At 43.3% G+C, this 22,847-nt stretch overlaps 2 protein-coding genes and 1 long non-coding RNA gene across 3 annotated transcripts; 2 read left to right on the forward strand and 1 right to left on the reverse strand.

The window, feature by feature from the left end:
• Positions 1–3,867: 3,867 nt before the first annotated feature.
• Positions 3,868–4,398, forward strand: LOC120029775. Its single transcript, XR_005473600.1, has 3 exons — positions 3,868–3,962; positions 4,052–4,127; positions 4,250–4,398. It is a non-coding gene; the product is annotated as an uncharacterized LOC120029775 (long non-coding RNA).
• A 936-nt stretch (positions 4,399–5,334) lies between these two features.
• si:ch211-250n8.1 lies at positions 5,335–18,228 on the forward strand. Its single transcript, XM_038974932.1, has 8 exons — positions 5,335–5,510; positions 5,703–5,835; positions 14,311–14,532; positions 17,027–17,092; positions 17,180–17,239; positions 17,351–17,436; positions 17,903–17,997; positions 18,137–18,228. Exons 1-8 carry the CDS (start codon positions 5,467–5,469, stop codon positions 18,169–18,171), a joined length of 741 nt encoding a protein of 246 aa, XP_038830860.1. The 5' UTR covers positions 5,335–5,466; the 3' UTR covers positions 18,172–18,228.
• A 72-nt stretch (positions 18,229–18,300) lies between these two features.
• Positions 18,301–20,634, reverse strand: LOC120029781 (histone H3.3A). The gene is made up of 4 exons (XM_038975051.1): positions 20,537–20,634; positions 19,516–19,647; positions 19,209–19,362; positions 18,301–19,107 (listed from the first exon to the last, which is right to left on the reverse strand). The coding sequence occupies exons 2-4, from the start codon at positions 19,641–19,643 to the stop codon at positions 18,979–18,981; spliced, it is 411 nt and encodes a 136-aa protein (XP_038830979.1). The 5' UTR covers positions 19,644–19,647; positions 20,537–20,634; the 3' UTR covers positions 18,301–18,978.
• Between the last annotated feature and the right edge of the window lie 2,213 nt (positions 20,635–22,847).

Below are 22,847 nucleotides of genomic sequence, written 5' to 3' on the forward strand. Positions count from 1 at the left end.
CTATCTAGTTAATGGACACCTTTATCATTACGCACCTGTAATTAAAGGTTTATTAGGCTATGCATTAGGTGTATTGTAGATTGTAGTGGATTTGAGATAAGAGGAGATCCCGGATTATAACTCACCTGTCCCTGACCACAACCTTAGTGACTTTCTATTCTAGGACACACAAAACAACACCTCTGGCCGGTAAGAACAGATTATCACAACAGAGTGGGCTGGAGGTTTCATTTGGACTGGTTCCAAAGCGTAATATCACATGAGTAATACCATTATGAAGCCTATATAATAAGAACATATATTGACACAATACTTCTGTAGCTGACCCGACCGCTCCCCAGAGCGCACAGCGCAGACATCATCAAGTAATACAAACGATTCCACTTTCAGGGCGCATCATGCAGAACGTTAAACAATTCTCCAAACATATCCAAACTCAATGTTGCAAGACTAGCTTGGATAATGCAACCATCATTTTATGCGTAAAGCTTGCGTCTACAGTAGCCTACATTGATTATTTTAGACATCGTGGAGAAACAAATAAGAAAATATTGCATTGAAATTAAGATGCCTGAAGCAGAAAACTTACCTAGGGAATGGTTGTAGTCCAGAAAATCACGTAAATGTTTTCGGTAGGAGTAGGGCCTATGACTAACTACTGTTGTAGCCTACTCTGCACCTCACTACCGTTATACATGCGCCAGGCTCTATCTACTGCAACTGCATTGAGTGAGTGAGTGAGTGAGTGACCTCATTAGCACCACGCTGTGCGAATAAAAGTTCGGGTGTTTCCGAAACATTTACGAATACAGACGAAACAGGTAGACATCTTTGTTGGGTCTTCACGCGTTTTGATAATTCACTTTGTTTTCCACAAGAGGTCGCCAGAGTATAGAATCTCATTTACAGCGCGTCAATTTGAGAGACCACGATTAAATGACAGAAACAATGTAGCCATTCAGTGTGTGCAAAATGAAGCAGTCTATTCTGAAACCGAGTAGGCTAGCTTCAATGTTTTTGAGTGAAAATTGTTTATTGCAGCTGTCACTGACATTTCCAGTCCAACCTCCCCAAAATGTGATTCATGTAGTCTATTTGGACATTGATATCATTGATATCATTTACATTTCCCTATCTATAACAGCCTAAGGGAAAGGGTGTCTCGGTATGTTTTAGACATGCGGAAGTGTGTGAAAGCTATGACGCATTGTTAAATGACAGGCGGTACAGTGCGTCTATATCTGCGCTAATAATATTAGTTATGCCTCCGAAAGACCCGCTGCTCGGGACCCTCAAAGGTAAGAACATACTGCAAATGGACACCGAGTGAATGGAGACATGCATATGGGGGTTATGTGTTGTTCATTTGTAGATACACAGACAGGAATAGGCTGAGCGAGAGTATCAGCAGATATTTACTCAGCCTAGTATAGCCTAATCATTAGACAAACGCTCCTACATAGGCGGCGCAGGTTACGCTCATGTGCTGCAGCAGGGACTATAGAATAAGTACATTCTTCTACCAGAAAATTGCTTTATAGTCTATCTTTTGTGAAGCATGTGTTATCTCTGAATGTTAGACATATCATCCATCCGCTGTATGAAATATTTTGAAGGATCACTTTTCGATTTTACTATTGGAGCTGCATCTTTGATGAATTAATGCAGTTTCACTGCACCTTTTACCTCTATTTTATTCTATCACTCAACCACCTGACGCAATCTAGTGCTGGTGAAGCCTATCAGACACTATGCAAAACACAAATAGACAAAAGCAGTGATGTTTTCAGGTTGCCAAGTAACTGGGTCCTCCTTGGCCATCAAGTGTGGAAGAGGTGCCCTTTGTCAGTCAACATCATACAGCGAAAGGAAAGACACCACCCACATGTCTGCCATATGTTGTCCATGTATTGTGCATATATCACAAGCCTACACAGAAAATTGGCCAGTGTTAAAACGACACCCAAAATCACTGTAACAATGTTTTTGCATAACACTAGTAGGAGTTAACTATAGATTAATGTAACGGATGTGAAATGGCTAGCTAGTTAGCGGTGGTGCGCGCTAATAGCGTTTCAATCGGTTACGTCACTCGCTTTGAGACCTTGAAGTAGTGGTTCCCCTTGCTCTGCAAGGGCCGCAGCTTTTGTGGAGCGATGGGTAACAACGCTTCGTGGGTGTCAGTTGTTGATGTGTGCAGAGGGTCCCTGGTTCGCGTCCGGGTCGGGGCGAGGGGACGGACTAAAGTTAAACTGTTACATTGGTCCCGTGATCCGGATCACTGGTTGCTGCGGATAAGGAGGAGGTTGAAAGGGGGTGAGTGTAACGGATGTGAAATGGCTAGCTAGTTAGCGGTGGTGCGCGCTAATAGTGTTTCAATCGGTTACGTCACTCGCTTTGAGACCTTGAAGTAGTGGTTCCCCTTGCTCTGCAAGGGCCGTGGCTTTTGTGGACCGATGGGTAACGACGCTTCGTGGGTGTCAGTTGTTGATGTGTGCAGAGGGTCCCTGGTTCGCGTCCGGGTCGGGGCGAGGGGACGGACTAAAGTTAAACTGTTACATTGGTGCCGTGACCCGGATCACTGGTTGCTGCGGATAAGGAGGAGGTTGAAAGGGGGTGAGTGTAACGGATGTGAAATGGCTAGCTAGTTAGCGGTGGTGCGCGCTAATAGCGTTTCAATCGGTTACGTCACTCGCTTTGAGACCTTGAAGTAGTGGTTCCCCTTGCTCTGCAAGGGCCGCAGCTTTTGTGGAGCGATGGGTAACAACGCTTCGTGGGTGTCAGTTGTTGATGTGTGCAGAGGGTCCCTGGTTCGCGTCCGGGTCGGGGCGAGGGGACGGACTAAAGTTAAACTGTTACATTGGTCCCGTGATCCGGATCACTGGTTGCTGCGGATAAGGAGGAGGTTGAAAGGGGGTGAGTGTAACGGATGTGAAATGGCTAGCTAGTTAGCGGTGGTGCGCGCTAATAGCGTTTCAATCGGTTACGTCACTCGCTTTGAGACCTTGAAGTAGTGGTTCCCCTTGCTCTGCAAGGGCCGTGGCTTTTGTGGACCGATGGGTAACGACGCTTCGTGGGTGTCAGTTGTTGATGTGTGCAGAGGGTCCCTGGTTCGCGTCCGGGTCGGGGCGAGGGGACGGACTAAAGTTAAACTGTTACATTGGTGCCGTGACCCGGATCACTGGTTGCTGCGGATAAGGAGGAGGTTGAAAGGGGGTGAGTGTAACGGATGTGAAATGGCTAGCTAGTTAGCGGTGGTGCGCGCTAATAGCGTTTCAATCGGTTACGTCACTCGCTTTGAGACCTTGAAGTAGTGGTTCCCCTTGCTCTGAAAGGGCTGTGGCTTTTGTTGAGCGATGGCTAACGACGCTTCGTGGGTGTCAGTTGTTGATGTGTGCAGAGGGTCCCTGGTTCGCGCCCGGGTCGGGGCGAGGGGACGAACTAAAGTTAAACTGTTACATTAACACTAGTGTTTAACATAAATAACACTGTGAGTGTTAATTACTCCATAGTGTTACATTTGAGTAACAATGGCAAGTCTAATGCGGTGTTCATTTTTTTACATTATAAAGTGTTGCATTAACACTCAAAATGTAACAGTATAATAAAAGTACTTTTTACACTCTGTAGAATAGGACCATATGTTATCTGGGATGGTGTTAAAATTAACTCTTGAACTATTGATTTAAAACGTCTAAATTGACTGTGTATGGTCTATTATTGTGTCTATGTCTGCCCATTATGATTCATGCATTGTTCCCGCAACGCCTGTGCACATACAGTATCTACCCAATGTGGCCCATGTAATGTGTGCGCACATATATTGCATTGTGTGTATATTTTTTCTCGTCCAGTATGCATCCTGAACCTGCAGACAGAAGAGGGGACAGTGACAGATGTCAACCCTCACCTCTCCTCCTGCTGTGAATTACTGGAGCTCATCCTCAGGAAGGGCCTTCAACGTGAGTATTATAACAAAGCAAAGTCCTACAGACAGGAGTACAGAACATTAGAGCCTGCCTACATTCTAACTAGTGTGTATCTCCCTCAGAGCCAGTCCTTGGTCTAGTACACAGGGACTACTGGCAATGTTTCGAGCAACTCCTCCAACACGACAACTGCGGCAGGTAAACTACCTACAGCACATTTAGAGATTGTGTTCTAGAAAATAACATACAGTGACTACTAACCCCCCTGTTGTTGTCTTGGCTCCCTCACTGGTGTGTGTGTTCCTGTGCGTGTATTCTAGACTGAGTACTGTGTCGCTTGCGGTTGAACAGACCTTAGCCTGCAGGAAACTGTTGTCAGCTCAGGGACGAGGACGCTACCTCCTTAGGCTAGCCCTCAGACGGAGGGTTCTAGAAGGAGTCATCAAACACCTGTTACACACACCCAAAGTACTAGAGGTCTGTTATCTCTCACTCATATTGGCTCTAATACCTTGTTGTTACATTGTTGTAACATTACAATTGACATTTCTTTGATGTTCAGTAATTAGGCTATATTCCAGTTATGTTTGAATAGGCTATCATATCATTGACTTATTTTACTGATTTCTATTTTCCAGTGGTACAACCCAGCTATTTCACTTCTTAGGAATGAGGAATTTGTGGGTGAGGCTTTTCTTCTCTTTGTTTTCACTGAATGGTTGGTGTTGGCATTGGCCTTAATATCAGGAAATGATTTTCATCACAGCAGATCAAATAAAATCACATTCTATTGGTCACATACACATATTTAGCAGACGTTATTGCGGGTGTAGCGAAATGCTTGTGTTCCTGACTCCAACAGCGCAGTAGTATCTAACGATTCACAACAACACACAAATCTAAAAGTAAAACAATGGAATAAAGAAATATATAAATATTAAGACGAGCAATGTTGGAGTGGCATTGACTAAAATACAATAGAATAGAATACAGTATATACTGTACATATGAGTTGATTAAAGCAGTGTGTAAACATGATTAAAGTGACCAGTGTTCCATTATTAAAGTTCAACTTGTGAAGTGTCCAACAACACTCATGATGACTGAGTCAAATATCCTTCCTCTCTAAGAGCCTTTCATGTCCCTGCTCATGGTCCTCTCAGAAATGGAATTCAAACTGGACATGGAGGTACAAAATGTTTCCTTCCCTCTCCTGTTTGCCTGACTATGATGTGGTTGATGCACAGTGTCAGAAAGCACGAGGCAAGTCTCTGCTTAGACTGTTGGCCTAAAACAAAATGTTGCAAATACAAAGTGTTCTCAAAACATAGAATGTCACTGCTCACATCAGCAAAATGTCTGCCTTTTCACTTAAGAACTGCAGTTTTCTGGATGAGAGCTGGCTTCTACCGGTAAGATATTGAAATGAGCACTGTACAATCTCAGATCTATGTATGACCTCCCTGCCTCATAGTTAGTCTGTGTATATTTTGCCTATTGAAGTGAGGACTATGTCTGTGTTTTCCAGGTGTGTGATATGTATGAGGCAGTACCCTGTCGTGAGCTAGGGATGGTGCTCAGGTAAGTGGCAGTGTTTGTATCCTTCCTCATAATACACAGTCATCCCTCTCTCTCTCTCTCTCTCTCTCTCTCTCTCTCTCTCTCCTCTCCTCTCCTCTCCTCTCCTCTCCTCTCCTCTCCTCTCCTCTCCTCTCCCTTCCTCTCCTCTCCTCTCCTCTCCTCTCCCACCTCTCTCTCTCTCTCTTCCCCCAGGTATCTCAGCGGCCGTGTCTTTGTCCTGAAACTGTTGCCAGGTAGCCAGGCTCAGGTGGACAAGTGTGTACATCCAGGTGACATCATTGATGAGATCAACGGAATCTCCTTACGGAATGCCTGCAATGGACAGGTAAGGAGACCTTTACAAAAAAAATAGCTCCAGCCCTAATCTAACACACCTGCTTTTTAGTCAGCTGCTCCTCAGCAGTGGTGGGCCGTCAGGGCCTGCAAGGCCTTCTCTGCTGGCCTAAACATCATCAGAATATAATTTTTTTTTTAATATATTTCCCCACAAATATGTATTAAATTATTCCCCAGAGTAAGAGTTATACTCTTCATTTCATAGCTTTCCTCTTGGTTGCACTGCTTCCAGCCCCAGGTTGAGATTTGGAGGGCTGGTCTTTATGTTAGATCTTTTATCCAATCATATTCAGCCATCATGTGTTGCCAGGGGTCTAAAATCTGCCCTCAGGCCTTCAGAATCAACAGTGCGGGCGCTTGTAGCTTATAGTGAATGGAAATGAAAATTTAGTGTCAACCAATCAGCTTTAGGGTTGGCTATTGTACGCCTGCTGGCTGGCTCCAGTATTATACAGGAGCCAGCTAGCAGGCGTAGTGCGTGCACGTCTTTTGATTGGATTACCAATATTGAGAGGCAGGTCCTATGGGCAGGTCTTTGCAGATCTAGGAAACTGAATTTGATAAACAAATTAATTTGCGTACTACTAAGCTGTTTTTTCAACCCACAATGGCGGAAGGAGAAGATATCGATTTGGTCGAGGATATAATTATAACGCCATTCTCAAGACGAACTTTTCAAGAAAAGTTAGACATTGTAAGGAGAGGTCGCCCGACGCCACAAAGCCTGTCACAGGCGGGAAAGACTTTCGTTCGCTCGCCACTTTCAAAGTTTCAACTACGAGCGCTGTCAATGGCTCACAGGCTCCGAGAAGCACTGCAAACTGTACTGCTGGGAATGCCTATTATTTGCAAGTGATCGATTTGGTGTTTGGAGCCACACTGGCTTTGCAAACTTGAGTTGTCTAACCAAGGCAGCAACGAGACACCAAAGTACGGCTGGGCACTTACAAGCAATGGTGCTTTTGAAAACTTTTGGGGACACCGGAGTGGATCTACAGCTCAAAGAACAAGCCCGCAGGGCAACGGAGCTGCACAATGAAAAGGTGAAGGGAAATATTGAAAAGACTCATTGATTGTGTCATGTTTTTGGGTAAACACTGTTTACCCAAAAATTTCAATTCTTCAATTTCAAGGTGACGCAACGCCTGGTTATACTGCGTTTCTGTCTAAATGTATAGTGTCTAGAGCCATGGCATCATAATGATGGTAATAAGAGGTGGATTAATTCGGGTGGGACTGTGTAGTACCTCACTGAAGGCCCAGGCCCCAGGCCCACGGCACGCCACTGCTCCTCAGGACCATGCAAAATCATCCGACTTAGTATAAAAATAATTAGTCAAGCAGTGCATTTCAAACACAGATTCAACCACAAAGACCAGGGAGGTTTCCCAATGCCTCGCAAAGAAGGGCACAAATTGGTATATGGTTAAAAATCAAATCAAAAAGATATTGAATATCCCTTTGTGCATGGCGAAATTATTCATTACACTTTGGATGGTGTATCAATACACAGACACTACAAAGATACAGGCGTCCTTACTAACTCAGTTGCCGGAGGGGAAAGAAACCGCTCAGGGATTTCCCCATGAGGCCAATGGTGACTTTAAAACAGTTACAGAGTTTAATTGCTGTGAGGAAACTGATGATGGATCAACAACATTGTAGCTACTCCACAATACTAACCTAAATGACAGAATGAAAAGAAGGAAGCCTGTACAGAACACAAATATTCCATAAAAATATTCCAAAACATGCATCCTGTTTGCAATAAGGCACTAAAGTAAAACTGCATAAAAATGTGGCAAAGAAATTAACTTTATGTCCTGAATACAAAACGTTATGTTTAGGGCAAATCCACACAACACATCACTGAGTACTACTATTCATATTTTCAAGCATGGTGGTGGCTGCATCATGTTATGGGTATGCTTTTCATCGGCAAGGACTAGGGAGTTTTTTAGAATAAAAAGAAACAGAATAATGCTAAGCACAGGCAAAATCCTAGAGGAAAACCTTTCAGCGGGACAATAACCTAAAATACAAGGCCAAATATACACTGGAGTTGCTTACCAAGACGACATTGAATGTTCCTGAGTGGCTTAGTTACAGTTTTGACTTAAATCAGCTTGAAATCTATGGCAAGACTTGAAAATGGCTGTATAGCAATAACCATCAACCAACTTGACAGAGCTTGAAGAATTTAAAAATATTAATGTGCAAATATTGTACAATCCAGGTGTGCAAAGCTCTTAGAGACTTACCCAGAAAGACTCAGCTGTAATCACGTTTTTTTTTTATAACAAATGTTAGAATTTTTCTTCTTTGACATTACAGAGTATTTTGTGTGAATTGATGACAAAAGAATTACAATTAAACCCATTTAAATCCCACCCTGTAACACAACAAAATGTGTGAATACTTTCTGAATGCACTACAGTACAGTATATGGGGCTGTTTTGCTTCCACTGGTCCTGGGGAACTTTGAAGAAAATTGAAGCTCATTTACTGCATTTCTATACAATTTAAAACCCCTAAAATGCTGTTTGGAGAACAACAAAAATCAAATCTTCTGCAATTCTAAAAATTATAACTAGGGGTTGAGGAGAATTTTTAGCAGTTTTAAAAGCAAATTTCCTGCAATTATACACATTTTGTCGTGTTAATATGATATCTGAGTGAAAGTGACTAACAAAATTAACAGGGACACTGGGCACGTGCCCTGCTTTCTATCAGAATTCCAGTCGTTAAATAAAGGTTAAATAAAATTCCAATAAATGTTATACACCTTGATCTTCAAGAATAGGACTTAATGGTTTACAGGCCCTGCCACATCCGATGAGCGTCAGAGCCGGTGTAGTACGACTCGATCTTAGTCCTGTATTAACGCATTGCCTGTTTGATGGTTCGTCGGAGGGTATAGTGGGATTTCTTATAAGCTTCGGGGTTAGAGTCCCACTCCTTGAAAGCGGCAGCTCTAGCCTTTAGTTCAGTGCGGATACTGGTTGGGGTATGTACGTACGGTCATGTTGGGGACGACGTCATCGATGCACTTATTGATGAAGCTTTGGCAGATGTGGTGTACTCCTCAATGCCATTGGAGGAATCCCGGAACATATTCCAGTCTGTGCTAGCGAAACAGTCCTGTAGCTTAGCATCTGCTTCATCTGACCACTTTTTTTTTGATCTAGTCACTGGTGCTTCCTGCTTTAATTTTTGCTTGTAAGCAGGAGGATGGAATTATCGTCACATTTGCCAAATGGAGGTCGAGGGAGAGCTTTGTATGCATCTCTGTGTGTTGAGTATAGGTGGTCCAGAGTTCTTTTCCCTCTGGCTGCACGTTTAACATGCTGATAGAAATTTGGTAAAACGGATTTAAGTTTCCCTGCATTAAAGTTTAAACACTAAGGTAACCTGCCTGAATGACTACCGACCCGTAGCACTCACGTCTATAGTCATGAAGGGCTTTGAAAGGCTGGTCATGGCTCACATCAACACCATTATTCCTAGACCCAATCCAATTTGCATACCGCCCCAACAGACCCACAGATGATGCAGTCTCTATTGCACTCCACACTGCCCTTTCCCACCTGGACAAAAGGAACACCTATGTGAGAATGCTATTCATTGAGTACAGTTCAGTGTTCAACAACTTAGTACCCTCAAAGCTCATCAATAAGCTAAGGACCCTGGGACTGAACACCTAGCTCTGCAATTGGATCCTGGACTTACATTTACATTACATTTAAGTCATTTAGCAGACGCTCTTATCCAGAGCGACTTACAAATTGGAAAGTTCATACATATTCATCCTGGTCCCCCCGTGGGGAATGAACCCACAACCCTGGCGTTGCAAACGCCATGCTCTACCAACTGAGCCACACGGGACCACTTCCTGACGGGCCGCCCCCAGGTGGTAAGAGTAGGTAACAACACATCCACCACTCTGATCCTCAACACAGGGGCCCCTCAGGGGTGCGTTCTCAGCCCCCTCCTGTACTCTCTGTTCACTCATGACTGCACAGCCAGGCACGACACCAACACCATCATTAAATTTGCAGATGACACAACAATCGCCGACAACAACGAGACAGCCTATAGGGAGGAGGTCAGAGACCTGGCCGGGTGGTGCCAGGACAACAACCTCTCCCTCAACGTGATCAAGACTAAGGAGATGATTGTGGACTACAGGAAAAAGAGGACCGAGCACGCCCCCATTGTCATCGACGGGGCTGCAGTGGAGCAGGTTGAGAGCTTCAAGTTCCTTGGTGTCCACATCACCAACAAACACCAAGACAGTTGTGAAGCGGGCATGACAAAACCTATTCCCCCTCAGGAGACTGAAAAGATTTGGCATGGTCCTCAGATCCTCAAAAGGTTCTACAGCTGCACCATCGAGAGCATCCTGACTGGTTGCATCACTGCCTGGTATGGCAACTGCTCGGCCTCCGACCAAAAGGCACTACAGAGGGTAGTGCGAACGGCCCAGTGCATCACTGGGGCCAAGCTTCCTGCCATCCAGGACCTCTATACCAGGCGGTGTCAGAGGAAGGCCCTAAAAATTGTCAAAGAGTCTAGCCACCCTAGTCATTGACTGTTCTCTCTGCTACCACACGGCAAGCGGTACCGGAGCGCCAAGTCTAGGTCCAAGAAGCTTCTAAACAGCTTCTACCTCTAAGCCATAAGACTCCTGAACATCTAGTCAAATGGCTACCCAGACTATTCGCCACTTTCTGTTGTCATCTATGCATAGTCACTTTAATTAACTCTACCTACATGTACATACTACCTCAACTAACCGGTGCCCCCGCACATTGACTCTGTACCGGCACCCCCCTGTATATATTGTTATTTTTTACTGCTGCTCTTTAATTACTTTTTACTTTCATCTCTTATTCTTATCCATATTTTTTTGAACTGCACTGTCGGTTAGGGGCTCGTAAGTAAGCATTTCACTGTAGGGTCTACTACACCTGTTGTATTTGGCGCATGTGACTAGTAGAATTTGATTTGATTTTGATTTGCTGCTCCAGATACACAAATAGTCTAAAGAAGACCAGTTTTATTGCTTCTTTAATCAGGACAACAGTTTTCAGCTGTGCTAACATAATTGCAAAAGGGTTTTCTAAGGATTAATTAGCCTTTTAAAATTATGAACTTGGATTAGCTAACACAACGTGCCATTGGAATACAGGAGTGATGGTTGCTGATAATGGGCCTCTGTACGCCTATGTAGATATTCCATTAGAAATCGGCCGTTTCCAGCTACAATAGTCATTTACAACATTAACAATGTCTACACTGTATTTCTGATCAATTTTATGTTATTATAATGGACCAAAAAATTATCTTTCCTTTCAAAAACAAGGAAATTTATAAGTGACCCCAAACTTTTAAATGGTAGTATATGGTAGTATACATACAGTTGAAGTCGGAAGTTTACGTTCACAATTCCTGACATTTAATCCTAGTAAAAATTCCCTGTCTTAGGTCAGTTCGGATGACCACTTTATTTTAAGAATGTGAAATGTCAGAATAATAGTAGAGAGAATGATATCTTTCAGCTTTTATTTCTTTCATCACATTCCCAGTGGATCAGAAGTTTACATACACTCAATTAGTATTTGGTAGCATTGCCTTTAAATTGTTTAACTTGGGTCAAACGTTTCGGGTAGCCTTCCACAAGCTTCCCACAATAAGTTGGGTGAATTTTGGCCCATTCCTCCTGACAGAGCTGGTGTAACTGAGTCAGGTTTGTAGGCCTCCTTGCTCGCACACGCTTTTTCAGTTCTGCCCACAAATTTGCTATATGATTGAGGTCAGGGCTTTGTGATGGCCACTCCAATACCTTGACTGTTGTCCTTAGGCCTTTTTGCCACAACTTTGGAAGTATGCTTGGGGTCATTCTCCATTTGGAAGACCCATTTGCGACCAAGCTTTAACTTCCTGACTGATGACTTGAGATGTTACTTCAATATATCCACATAATTTTCCTTCCTCGTGATGCCATCTATTTTATGAAGTGCACCAGTCCCTCCTACAGCAAAGCACCCCCACAACATGATGCTGCCACCCCCGTGATTCACGGTTGGGATGGTGTTCTTCGGCTTGCAAGCCTCCCCCTTTTTCCTCCAAACATAACGATGGTCAATATGGCCAAACGGTTCTATTTTTGGGTCATCAGACCAGAGGACATTTCTCCAAAAAGTATCATCTTTGTCCCCATGTGCAGTTGCAAACCGTAATCTGGCTTTTTTATGGCGGTTTTGGAGCAGTGGCTTCTTCCTTGCTGAGTGGCCTTTCAGGTTATGTCGATATAGGACTTGTTTTACTGTGGATATAAATACTTTTGTACCTGTTTCCTCCAGCATCTTCACAAGGTCCTTTGCTGTTGTTCTGGGATTGATTTGCACTTTTCGCACCAAAGTACGTTCATCTCTAGGAGACAGAACGCGTCTCCTTCCTGAGCGGTATGACGGCTGCGTGGTCCCATGGTGTTTATACTTGCGTACTATTGTTTGTGCATATGAACGTGGTATCTTCAGGCGTTTGGAAATTGCTCCCAAGGATGAACCAGACTTGTGGAGGTCTACAATCTTTTTTCTGAGGTCTTGGCTGATTTCTTTTGATTTTCCCATTATGTCAATCAAAGAGGCACTGAGTTTGAAGGTAGGCCTTGAAATACATCCACAGGTACACCTCCAATTGACTCAAATTATGTCAATTAGCCTATCAGAAGCTTCTAAAGTCATGACATTATTTTCTGGAATTTTCCAAGCTGTTTAAAGGCACAGTCAACTGACTTAGAATTATGTGAAATAATCTGTCTGTAAACAATTGTTGGAAAAATGACTTGTGTCATGCACAAAGTAGATGTCCTAACCAACTTGCCAAAACTATAGTTTCTTTACAATAAATTTGTGGTGTGGTTGAAAAACAAGTTTTAATGACTCCAACCTAAGTGTATGTAAACTTCTGACTGCAACTGTATATATATATATGCAGTACCAGTCAAAAGTTTGGACACACCTACTCATTTTTCTTTATTTTTACTTTTTAGTGAAGACATCAAAACTGTGAAATAACATATATGGAATCATGTAGTAACCACAAAAGTGTTAAACAAATCAAAATATATTTTATATTTGAGATTCTTCAAATTAGCCGGCCTTTGCTTTGATGACACCTTTGAAAACTCTTGGCATTCTCTCAACCAGCTACACCTGGAATGCTTTTCCAACAGTCTTGAAGGAGTTCCCACATATGCTCAGCACTTGTTGGCTGCTTTTCCTTCACTTTGCGGTTCAACTCATCCCAAACCATCTCAATTGGGTTGAGGTCGGGTGAGTGTGGAGGCCAGGTCATCTGATGCAGCACTCCATCACTCTCCTAACCCTAACCCACCTCCAGCCCTTACACAGCCTGGAGGTGTTTTGGGTCATCGTCCTGTTGAAAAACAAAAGATAGTCCCACTAAGCACAAACCAGATGGGATGTCGTATTGCTGCAGAATGCTGTGGTAGACATGCTGGTTAAGTGTGCCTTGAATTCTAAATAAATCACAGACAGTGTCACCAGCAAAGCACCCCCACACCATCACACTTCCTCCTCCATGCTTCACGGCTGGATCCACACATGCAGAGATTATCCGTTCACCTATTCTGCGTCTCACAAAGACACAGCGGTTGGAACCAAAAATCTCAAATTTGGACTCATCAGACCAAAGGTCAGATTTCCACCGGTCTAATGTCCATTGCTTGTGTTTCTTGGCCCAAGCAAGTCTCTTCTTATTGGTTTCCTTTAGTAGTGGTTTCTTTGCAGCAATTCGACCATGAAGGCCTGATTCACGCAGTCTCATCTGAACAGTTGATGTTGAGATGTGTCTGTTACTTGAACTCTGTGAAGCATTTATTTGGGCTGCATTTTCTGAGGCTGGTAACTCTAATGAATTTATCCTCTGCAACAGAGGTAACTCTGGGTCTTCCTTTCCTGTGGCGGTCCTCATGAGAGCCAGTTTCATCATAGCGCTTGATGGTTTTTGCGACTGCACTTGAAGAAACTTTCAAAGTTCTTGACATTTTCCGGATTGACTGACCTTCATGTCTGAAAGTAATGATAGACTGTCGTTTCTTTTTACTTATTTGAGTTGTTCTTGCCATAATATAGACTTGGTCTTTTACCAAATAGGGCTATCTTCTGAATACCACCCTACCTTCTCACAACACAACTGATTGGCTCAAACGCATTAAGAAGGAAATCTATTCTACAAATAATATTTTAACAAGGCTCACCTGTTAATTGAAATAAAGAAAAACCCTTGAATGACTAGGTGTGTCTAATCTTATGATTGGTGCTGTATACAGCCACACCTTAGACAAACCATATATTTATTTAATATGCTGTACAGGGCATTTTTCTCTTTGAATATCTAATTGAGACATTGTGCTTTTGTGTGTGTGTGTTCTCAGGCAGGTGTGGTCCTCTCCAGGCTTAAGGGGCGTCCCCTGTCCCTGCGTGTGTTACGGTGGTGTGTGCAGGACGGGGGTGTATATCGCCCCATCATCAAACTCCTAAGAGCTCTTAGAGAAGAGAACCCCTCCCTGCAGCTAGGCCCCTCCCCTTCCTCCCAAGAACCCACCAATCAGGGCCAGAGGCCCACACCCTCTCAGTGCCTCAAAGAGGGAAGGCAAGTCTGAGAGATTGTTGTTGCGGTAATGCATCTGTTATTGGTTTGCAGCCCGCTAATAAGAAAGCAATTTGGTGTTATTACCAATGATGTATATAAACCCTGGATTGCTATGCATTGGACAATGAGAGGCTTTGAAGCCACCGGTCGGCAATATTGGCACTCCCCAGAAGAAGCAGTCCTCCATAGGAATGAATGGAATTCTACAGAATTTCAATTAAATGTTTCAAGGACAAAATGACATGTATTTAGTATTTTTTGTGGGGACAGTAACATTAGTACTTTCTGCAAATGTTACTTTAAGGGACATTTTTTATTTTGTCATGTTTTTATTTTTATGTTCAGCTAACATAATATAATTAATAAAATGTGCATTAATTTGTAATAGGATAAATGTAACGAAAACAAACGTAGACATTAACAAATGCATTTCTATAGCTTCCAAAATATTTTTTGCAACAGTGGGGGAGTTCCAAGATGGAGGTGAGGTGTCGTCAGCGGTGGCTGTTAGTCATCTAATGTATATACACTGCTCAAAAAAATAAAGGGAACACTTAAACAACACAATGTAACTCCAAGTCAATCACACTTCTGTGAAATCAAACTGTACACTTAGGAAGCAACACTGATTGACAATAAATTTCACATGCTGTTGTGCAAATGGAATAGACAAAAGGTGGAAATTATAGGCAATTAGCAAGACACCCCCAAAAAAGGAGTGATTCTGCAGGTGGTGACCACAGACCACTTCTCAGTTCCTATGCTTCCTGGCTGATGTTTTGGTCACTTTTGAATGCTGGCGGTGCTCTCACTCTAGTGGTAGCATGAGACGGAGTCTACAACCCACACAAGTGGCTCAGGTAGTGCAGTTCATCCAGGATGGCACATCAATGCGAGCTGTGGCAAAAAGGTTTGCTGTGTCTGTCAGCGTAGTGTCCAGAGCATGGAGGCGCTACCAGGAGACAGGCCAGTACATCAGGAGACGTGGAGGAGGCCGTAGGAGGGCAACAACCCAGCAGCAGGACCGCTACCTCCGCCTTTGTGCAAGGAGGTGCACTGCCAGCGCCCTGCAAAATGACCTCCAGCAGGCCACAAATGTGCATGTGTCTGCTCAAACGGTCAGAAACAGACTCCATGAGGGTGGTATGAGGGCCCGACGTCCACAGGTGGGGGTTGTGCTTACAGCCCAACACCGTGCAGGACGTTTGGCATTTGCCAGAGAACACCAAGATTGGCAAATTCGCCACTGGCGCCCTGTGCTCTTCACAGATGAAAGCAGGTTCACACTGAGCACATGAGCACATGTGACAGACGTGACAGAGTCTGGAGACGCCGTGGAGAACGTTCTGCTGCCTGCAACATCCTCCAGCATGACCGGTTTGGCGATGGGTCAGTCATGGTGTGGGGTGGCATTTCTTTGTGGGGCCGCACAGCCCTCCATGTGCTCGCCAGAGGTAGCCTGACTGCCATTAGGTACCGAGATGAGATCCTCAGACCCCTTGTGAGACCATATGCTGACACATGCACATTTGTGGCCTGCTGGAGGTCATTTTGCAGGGCGCTGGCAGTGCACCTCCTTGCACAAAGGCGGAGGTAGCGGTCCTGCTGCTGGGTTGTTGCCCTCCTACGGCCTCCTCCACGTCTCCTGATGTACTGGCCTGTCTCCTGGTAGCGCCTCCATGCTCTGGACACTACGCTGACAGACACAGCAAACCTTTTTGCCACAGCTCGCATTGATGTGCCATCCTGGATGAACTGCACTACCTGAGCCACTTGTGTGGGTTGTAGACTCCGTCTCATGCTACCACTAGAGTGAGAGCACCGCCAGCATTCAAAAGTGACCAAAACATCAGCCAGGAAGCATAGGAACTGAGAAGTGGTCTGTGGTCACCACCTGCAGAATCACTCCTTTTTTGGGGGTGTCTTGCTAATTGCCTATAATTTCCACCTTTTGTCTATTCCATTTGCACAACAGCATGTGAAATTTATTGTCAATCAGTGTTGCTTCCTAAGTGTACAGTTTGATTTCACAGAAGTGTGATTGACTTGGAGTTACATTGTGTTGTTTAAGTGTTCCCTTTATTTTTTTGAGCAGTGTATAAATGATTAGGTACTACCATATTGCTTATACCAATCCCATCCATTCAGATCTACAGTGTTCAGGGCGTAGGGCTATTTGTAGTGTCACACTGAAATCTGTTTCTAATCTCTTATGTTAAAATAGTACACAGGCATGTTTACCTCATCTGAGTTACTAAACCCCTCTCCCCCCACAGAATTGTGTACATTGTGCAGTTCTTGGGAAAGACAAACATTGGAATGGTAGATATGTTATTTGAACATTATAATTACATGTTGGTGTGTATTGTCTTAGCGTTTCACTGTTTGAGAAGATTTTTTATGTTGTACTATTTGCACATCAATTGTGGTGTGTTGTGTACTTGTGGTTATTGTGTGTTAAATTGTGTGTGACCGTGTTTTATCTCTTTTCTTGACAGTATGGAGGCAAGGAGGTGCTTCAACATGGAATCCCCCTGGTCTTACAGCAAAACCAGCCCCGCATGGTACTGACAAATAGAGACATGCTGACCTGACTAGTTTGTTGTAATCTGTAATCTAACTACTAACATATCCTCTCACTTTCCCAACAGGAAGTACTTTTAGACCTTAAGGAAACCCACTTGATCTGCACTGAGAAATCCAATATGACAGTGAGTAACTGGATCATATCACACGTTGGCAAAACAGTTTTTGTCCAGTGGATCGAAATTATATAGGGTCGTTGGTTGAAGTTCTCATCATTTTCCCCTTTGTGTGTTTAGGAGTTGTTCCAGCATCATTACCCAGAGATCTCATGTGTAGGGCGGTTTGGCCAGCCGGACTATACCGTCTTTGCCTTCTGCGTAGTGTGAGTATTAATAAAAAACATATCAGCCATTATATATCAGAGAATAGTCCCAGGCCTTCTCACCATTGCAGCTATATTCCAACAAATACAACTGTTACAACCTTAGACAACGTGCCTTTTTAGTCTGTGCAAAAGCACACTCAAATGAGTCATTCCTTATTGTACAGTAGACTAAATAACTGGACAGGAAGAGTAACAGCATCCCGTTTTCCTGTCGCTCACACCTCCCCAGCTATAAAATGCCCGTAACCAGATTTAGGATCAGTTTACACGATCCCCCATCCTAACAATAACATTCCGGAGGGGAAATAGAGAACAGTTCTTAGATCAGCATCTAGGGGCAGCCTCATTGAATTTCTAAAGCTCTCCTCTGGAGAAAAGCATTAACAGCAGTGAAGCATCCGGAGCTGCACAGGGCCGTTGCTTGAGAGCAGATGTCAGAACGTGTAATTGGCTCCATTTTCAGAGACTCCCCAGAAACTCCTCAGTCAACAGGATTCTACTGTGTGGTGCTTAGAGCCAGCGCAGTCAAAGAATGTGAGGAGATAGTCAACCGCATCGGTGAGTATAATTGAAGACAATGAAATATCTCTGGTATGAGCATTTCCTGTTGTGGGATGCCATCAAGACCGTAAACATTTGAAATATTCTCCCATTCCAGTCACATTTCAAAAATCAGATTTTTTCCTCAATTCCACAGCTACCGGTTTCAAGCACACGGAGTGGTTCGTATGAAAAGAAACCCCTTGACAACTGGATATGTGCCAAACATCAAAATGTTGTGGTAATTGAATAAACACATGCTTTGAAAAATACAAGTGTGAACACCAAATGTAAAAGCCCCTAGTGGATAGAGACATTATCCTCAGAACAAGAAACACATGAGCATTTATTCATAAAGACATTTAATAGAAAGACTACAATGCGACAATGCTTCCATAAATAGTATTAAATGTAGCTGCCAAGGTTTTGTATGTTGGAAAAATAACATGTAAAAAGCAGTTCAGAATATACAGAGGGGCTTTGTCATGCTCCTAGCCATCCCAGACAGTGTCAAGAGGTAAATCCCGACACCACTATGTAGTAGTGAGGTGTTGTGCAAGACATGCTGACAGACAGAGGGTGGAAATTGATGAAGCACACAGACCATGCCTTCCCCTGGCAGCTGAGAAGAATTCAGACATCTTGAATCCCCCCCCACCTTGAACCACAAGCAAGAGCTCCAACCTCATCTGGAGCCTATACTATCCACCAGGATCCAAAATGAGCCAGTTAACATCTGAAGAGGGCATCTGACTGAACAGTCAATACAGTCATGTAATACACTATCCTCTACTCAATGTAAAAACAAGCCTCATTTGCAATTGAAGCAGATATTCCTACATTCTTCTGTCCTCACATTGGCCAGATCTGAATTGAGGTTTGTGGAATGACTGATCTCTTATCATTCTAAAATACATTACAAAAAACAGAAGGAAAAAAAAACTTATGAAATGGTTAAGATAAATAGGATTATGTCTGGAAAAGGCAGTTGAACGCCATTTAAGCCCTCTCTCCCCTTATCCTCCGGGCCAGCTGGATGTCTTTGGGCATGATGGTGACACGCTTGGCGTGGATGGCACACAGGTTGGTGTCCTCGAACAGACCCACCAGGTATGCTTCGCTGGCCTCCTGTTGGAGAGAAGTGGGAAATAACAAAAATTGTTACAGTTTGCCCTGTACATTAGCCCTCATACTATTAGTGTGATAGCAGCAGTCAGCGTGGATCTTACCTGAAGAGCTCCAATGGCAGCACTCTGGAAACGCAGGTCAGTCTTGAAGTCCTGGGCGATTTCTCTCACCAGGCGCTGGAAGGGCAGCTTGCGGATCAGCAACTCAGTTGACTTCTGGTAACGACGGATCTCACGCAGAGCCACAGTTCCTGGCCTGGGGAATAAAAACAGTATAATGTTAGATTAGTTAATTAGAAATTAACCCTAAAATGTGTGAAACTAGAACTGTTACTGACACACCTGCAAGTTAAATCTAGACAAAGTAAACAAAATAATGTTGGAAAACCGGTTGAACTGCTCCCAGTACCTGTAACGATGGGGTTTCTTTACTCCCCCGGTGGATGGCGCGCTTTTCCTGGCTGCCTTTGTAGCGAGCTGCTTCCTTGGCGCCTTTCCTCCGGTGGACTTGCGGGCGGTTTGCTTGGTACGAGCCATTTTACTAGAAAATTTAAATAACGGAGATTATGGTCAGTCTGGGATTTGAAGAGGGCAATACCGATTTGAAATAGCTTTTCAAAACGAGGCACAACGTCTACGATCTTGGGCTATATGCTGCAAGTTCAGTTGCCTCAAACCAACAGCTCAAATGTTGCCGCCGAAAACGCTTAAATTGGTCCCGTCAACTTTGCTAGGTAGTGACGATTGTTGCAAAGCTTGCAACAATTGAGCAACATTGTAACAATGGCTAATTTGAATACTCCCCCTCCCCTAGGTACCCCTCGGAGAGGAGTCTCATCCGTCCCAGCAGCGCGCTTGCTTATGAACAAACCTCCCCGCCTTAACTTGTTGCCTCCCAACATTTCGTATTTTTGCACTGCAGTGCGTACCTTTGTTCGTTTGAGCGGGCAAACGCTATAGCTAGGTGTAATAAACACAGGTCAAGAACGTTTTGCTATCAATTTAACGAGTCATTGTGGGAATGACGCCAGCAAAACGAAAACACATACTGTAGAAAAGAGAACGTTAAAAACGTAAAGCTACAACACTGATCAACCACTAACCAACCAAGCGCATTAGCACTATGGCTAACGTTAGCTAGCAACATGCCATATAGCAACGTTAACGTTAATTAAAACTCACGCTCCTGCTTGAATCGAAAGTCACATTTTTAGTAACAAAATAGCTATCTAGAATGGAGAAAATGCAGTAAACCAAATTAACGTAATTTACCTACAGTACTGTAGCCAACCAAGTCTGTTTAGCCTCCAGCCATCTCAGATCTCCAATTGGAATTCTATTGTTCCATATTTAAGACCGTCAACCGACGACAACTTCAAATATTTGTGATTGGTAAGACGAAAACTACCAAAACCGCTAAAGTTACTTACCGATTGGTAACTGCTGGACTATTCCAAAACTGAACGTATTTAAAGTTACTCCGTTTCCTTCAGACACAAACCACGAATAACGATAACTGGGGAAGTGAGTCAAATTTTATATTTCCCAATGACGTCAACTAACCGTTTATAAATCCGGTTGGTTGAGAACTAGAAACTCGTGAGACCATTGGTTTAAACTCCACCAAAACGTCTCTCTCATTGGTTAACAAAGTCACCCTCCCATTGGTTGTTGTCTGTCCTCTGTAGCCAATCAGCAGCCGAGACATTATAGGAAACTACTTTGGTTGAAAATAATGCCATTTCAACAAAAAAATTACAAAATGGGATTCATAACATGTCTCATCATGTTCTAACAATTCTGTGCAACTTGAAGGACATCACCATAGCTCTTGATCATGTCTCTCAGTTCCATTAAATGACACATAAGAGTCATTGAACAAAGACTTCTTTAGTCGGAGGGAGTTTTGTTAAGATCCCAGAGGTTCGGTCTAAACATTAACATGCATCGCTTGCGGTATGGTTTTGGAAGCATAAGGACCTTAGGTTAAATTGATATACACCTTGATAGGTTTAAGGCACTGTGAAGCCACATGCTTCACAGCCGAAAAAGTTCGGTTCGTGCATATATTATGAGGACGTTTTTGCATTTTGTGATTTTTTGATGGGCTGTTCAGGTAAACCACATTTTTCTGGAGGCAAGCTGAAGTTCGGATCCTGGTGATTGGTCAACAGTAGGGATTCTTCAATAGAGCCACACAGTGGAGGTGTCATAATACCCATAAAACCTAGCGGTCAAACAGGGAAATGGTTCCAATTGTTTTTTCACCATTCATTTTTCTCATAAGAGATTTTAGAAACAGGGCTGTGTCTTGTGTAGGTTTACCCTGGCGTGACGTTTTGATAATAATTTAATTCTCTTTCGGACAAGGGGACTTTTAATCAATATATTCGGCCCTATTTACTCTAAGATTTAAAAAATGCTCATTAGCATCAAAGTAGACATCTTTATTTAAACTGACTTGCCTAGTTAAATAAAGGTTAAATTAAAAAAAACTAGGCAAGTCAGTTAAGAACAAATTCTTATTTACTATGACGCCTACCCTGGCCAAACCTTAACCAGGACGACGCTGGGCCAATTGTGCGCCGCCCTATGGGACTCCCAATCACGGCTGGTTGTGATACAGCCTGGAATCAAACCAGGGTCTGTAGTGACGCCTCTAGCACTGATATGCTGCGCCACATCATGCAAGACTACAAATCCCTGCACAGCATCTCTAGTTAACACCTTTGCTAACAGGTACTGTGTCAAATTAAACCTTACCCAAGACAGTTCACAGAATTGTCAATTATTTATTACTACATTTAGATAACATTATATAGTTAATCCAGAGATGACCTTTCTCTCGATTTGGAAGTCGCATCCAGATCCAGAGAGAATGCAAGCACATTTGTTCGGCTAGCCGAGTTCTGCTAGCCACCAGCTGAACCTTTGGTGTTCCCACATGACCATATCTCCATGTTACAGCGCTTGTTTACGGAGAACAGACGGCAGAGAAGAGGCGACCACCTGTGCTAATTTGCTATTTAGCATGCTCCGAACACCTGTGTGTAAGCGTGACTTGGGAAGTGTAGTTTCGTTGGATGGAGGCACTCATACCATAGTTGTATGGATCTGTTAAAAACTGCTACAGTAAGTGTATCTTTTTTTTTATTTAAAGAAGGATTCTTTCTCACTGATGAAAGATAAGGGCATGTTTGGCTCCAGGCATAAGCAGTCACTTGTGTAGAATTGCAGGGAATTAGCTTTAAAACTGCAAAAATGTGTCTCCACCCAATGGCAAAATGGATTAGAATTGTTGGAAATTAGCTGTTAAACAGATTTTTTAAAATTCATCTCTACCCCATGGCAACATAAGTAGAATTGCATTGATTTTTTTATAAAATTGCTAAATTGTTACTTCGCCCAATGGAAAAATATGTAGAATTGCAGGAATCACATCTTGCTTAGGTCCCCAAAAAGGCTAGAGCCGGCCCTGGATAAGGGCCATACGTTTCAAAGGCGGTATCACAAGCGATGATTATTGACGTTTCTAGACGCTGAGACACAGCGTCGGGATTGTAGTTCACATGAGGCAGACCTGGGCGAAGCTAATGGCTGAGAACTGTAGGTAGAAGGCAGAATGCCCCCTAGAGTTTTCGACAGATAGCTATAACTCTTATCACCATATTGCTCGTGAATGACCAGGAAAATATTAAATATCACACAATTGTACATATTTCCATATTACAAAAAAGATTG

The sequence above is a fragment of the Salvelinus namaycush genome, chromosome 35 (genome assembly GCF_016432855.1).
Source record: "Salvelinus namaycush isolate Seneca chromosome 35, SaNama_1.0, whole genome shotgun sequence".
NCBI lineage: Eukaryota > Metazoa > Chordata > Actinopteri > Salmoniformes > Salmonidae > Salvelinus > Salvelinus namaycush.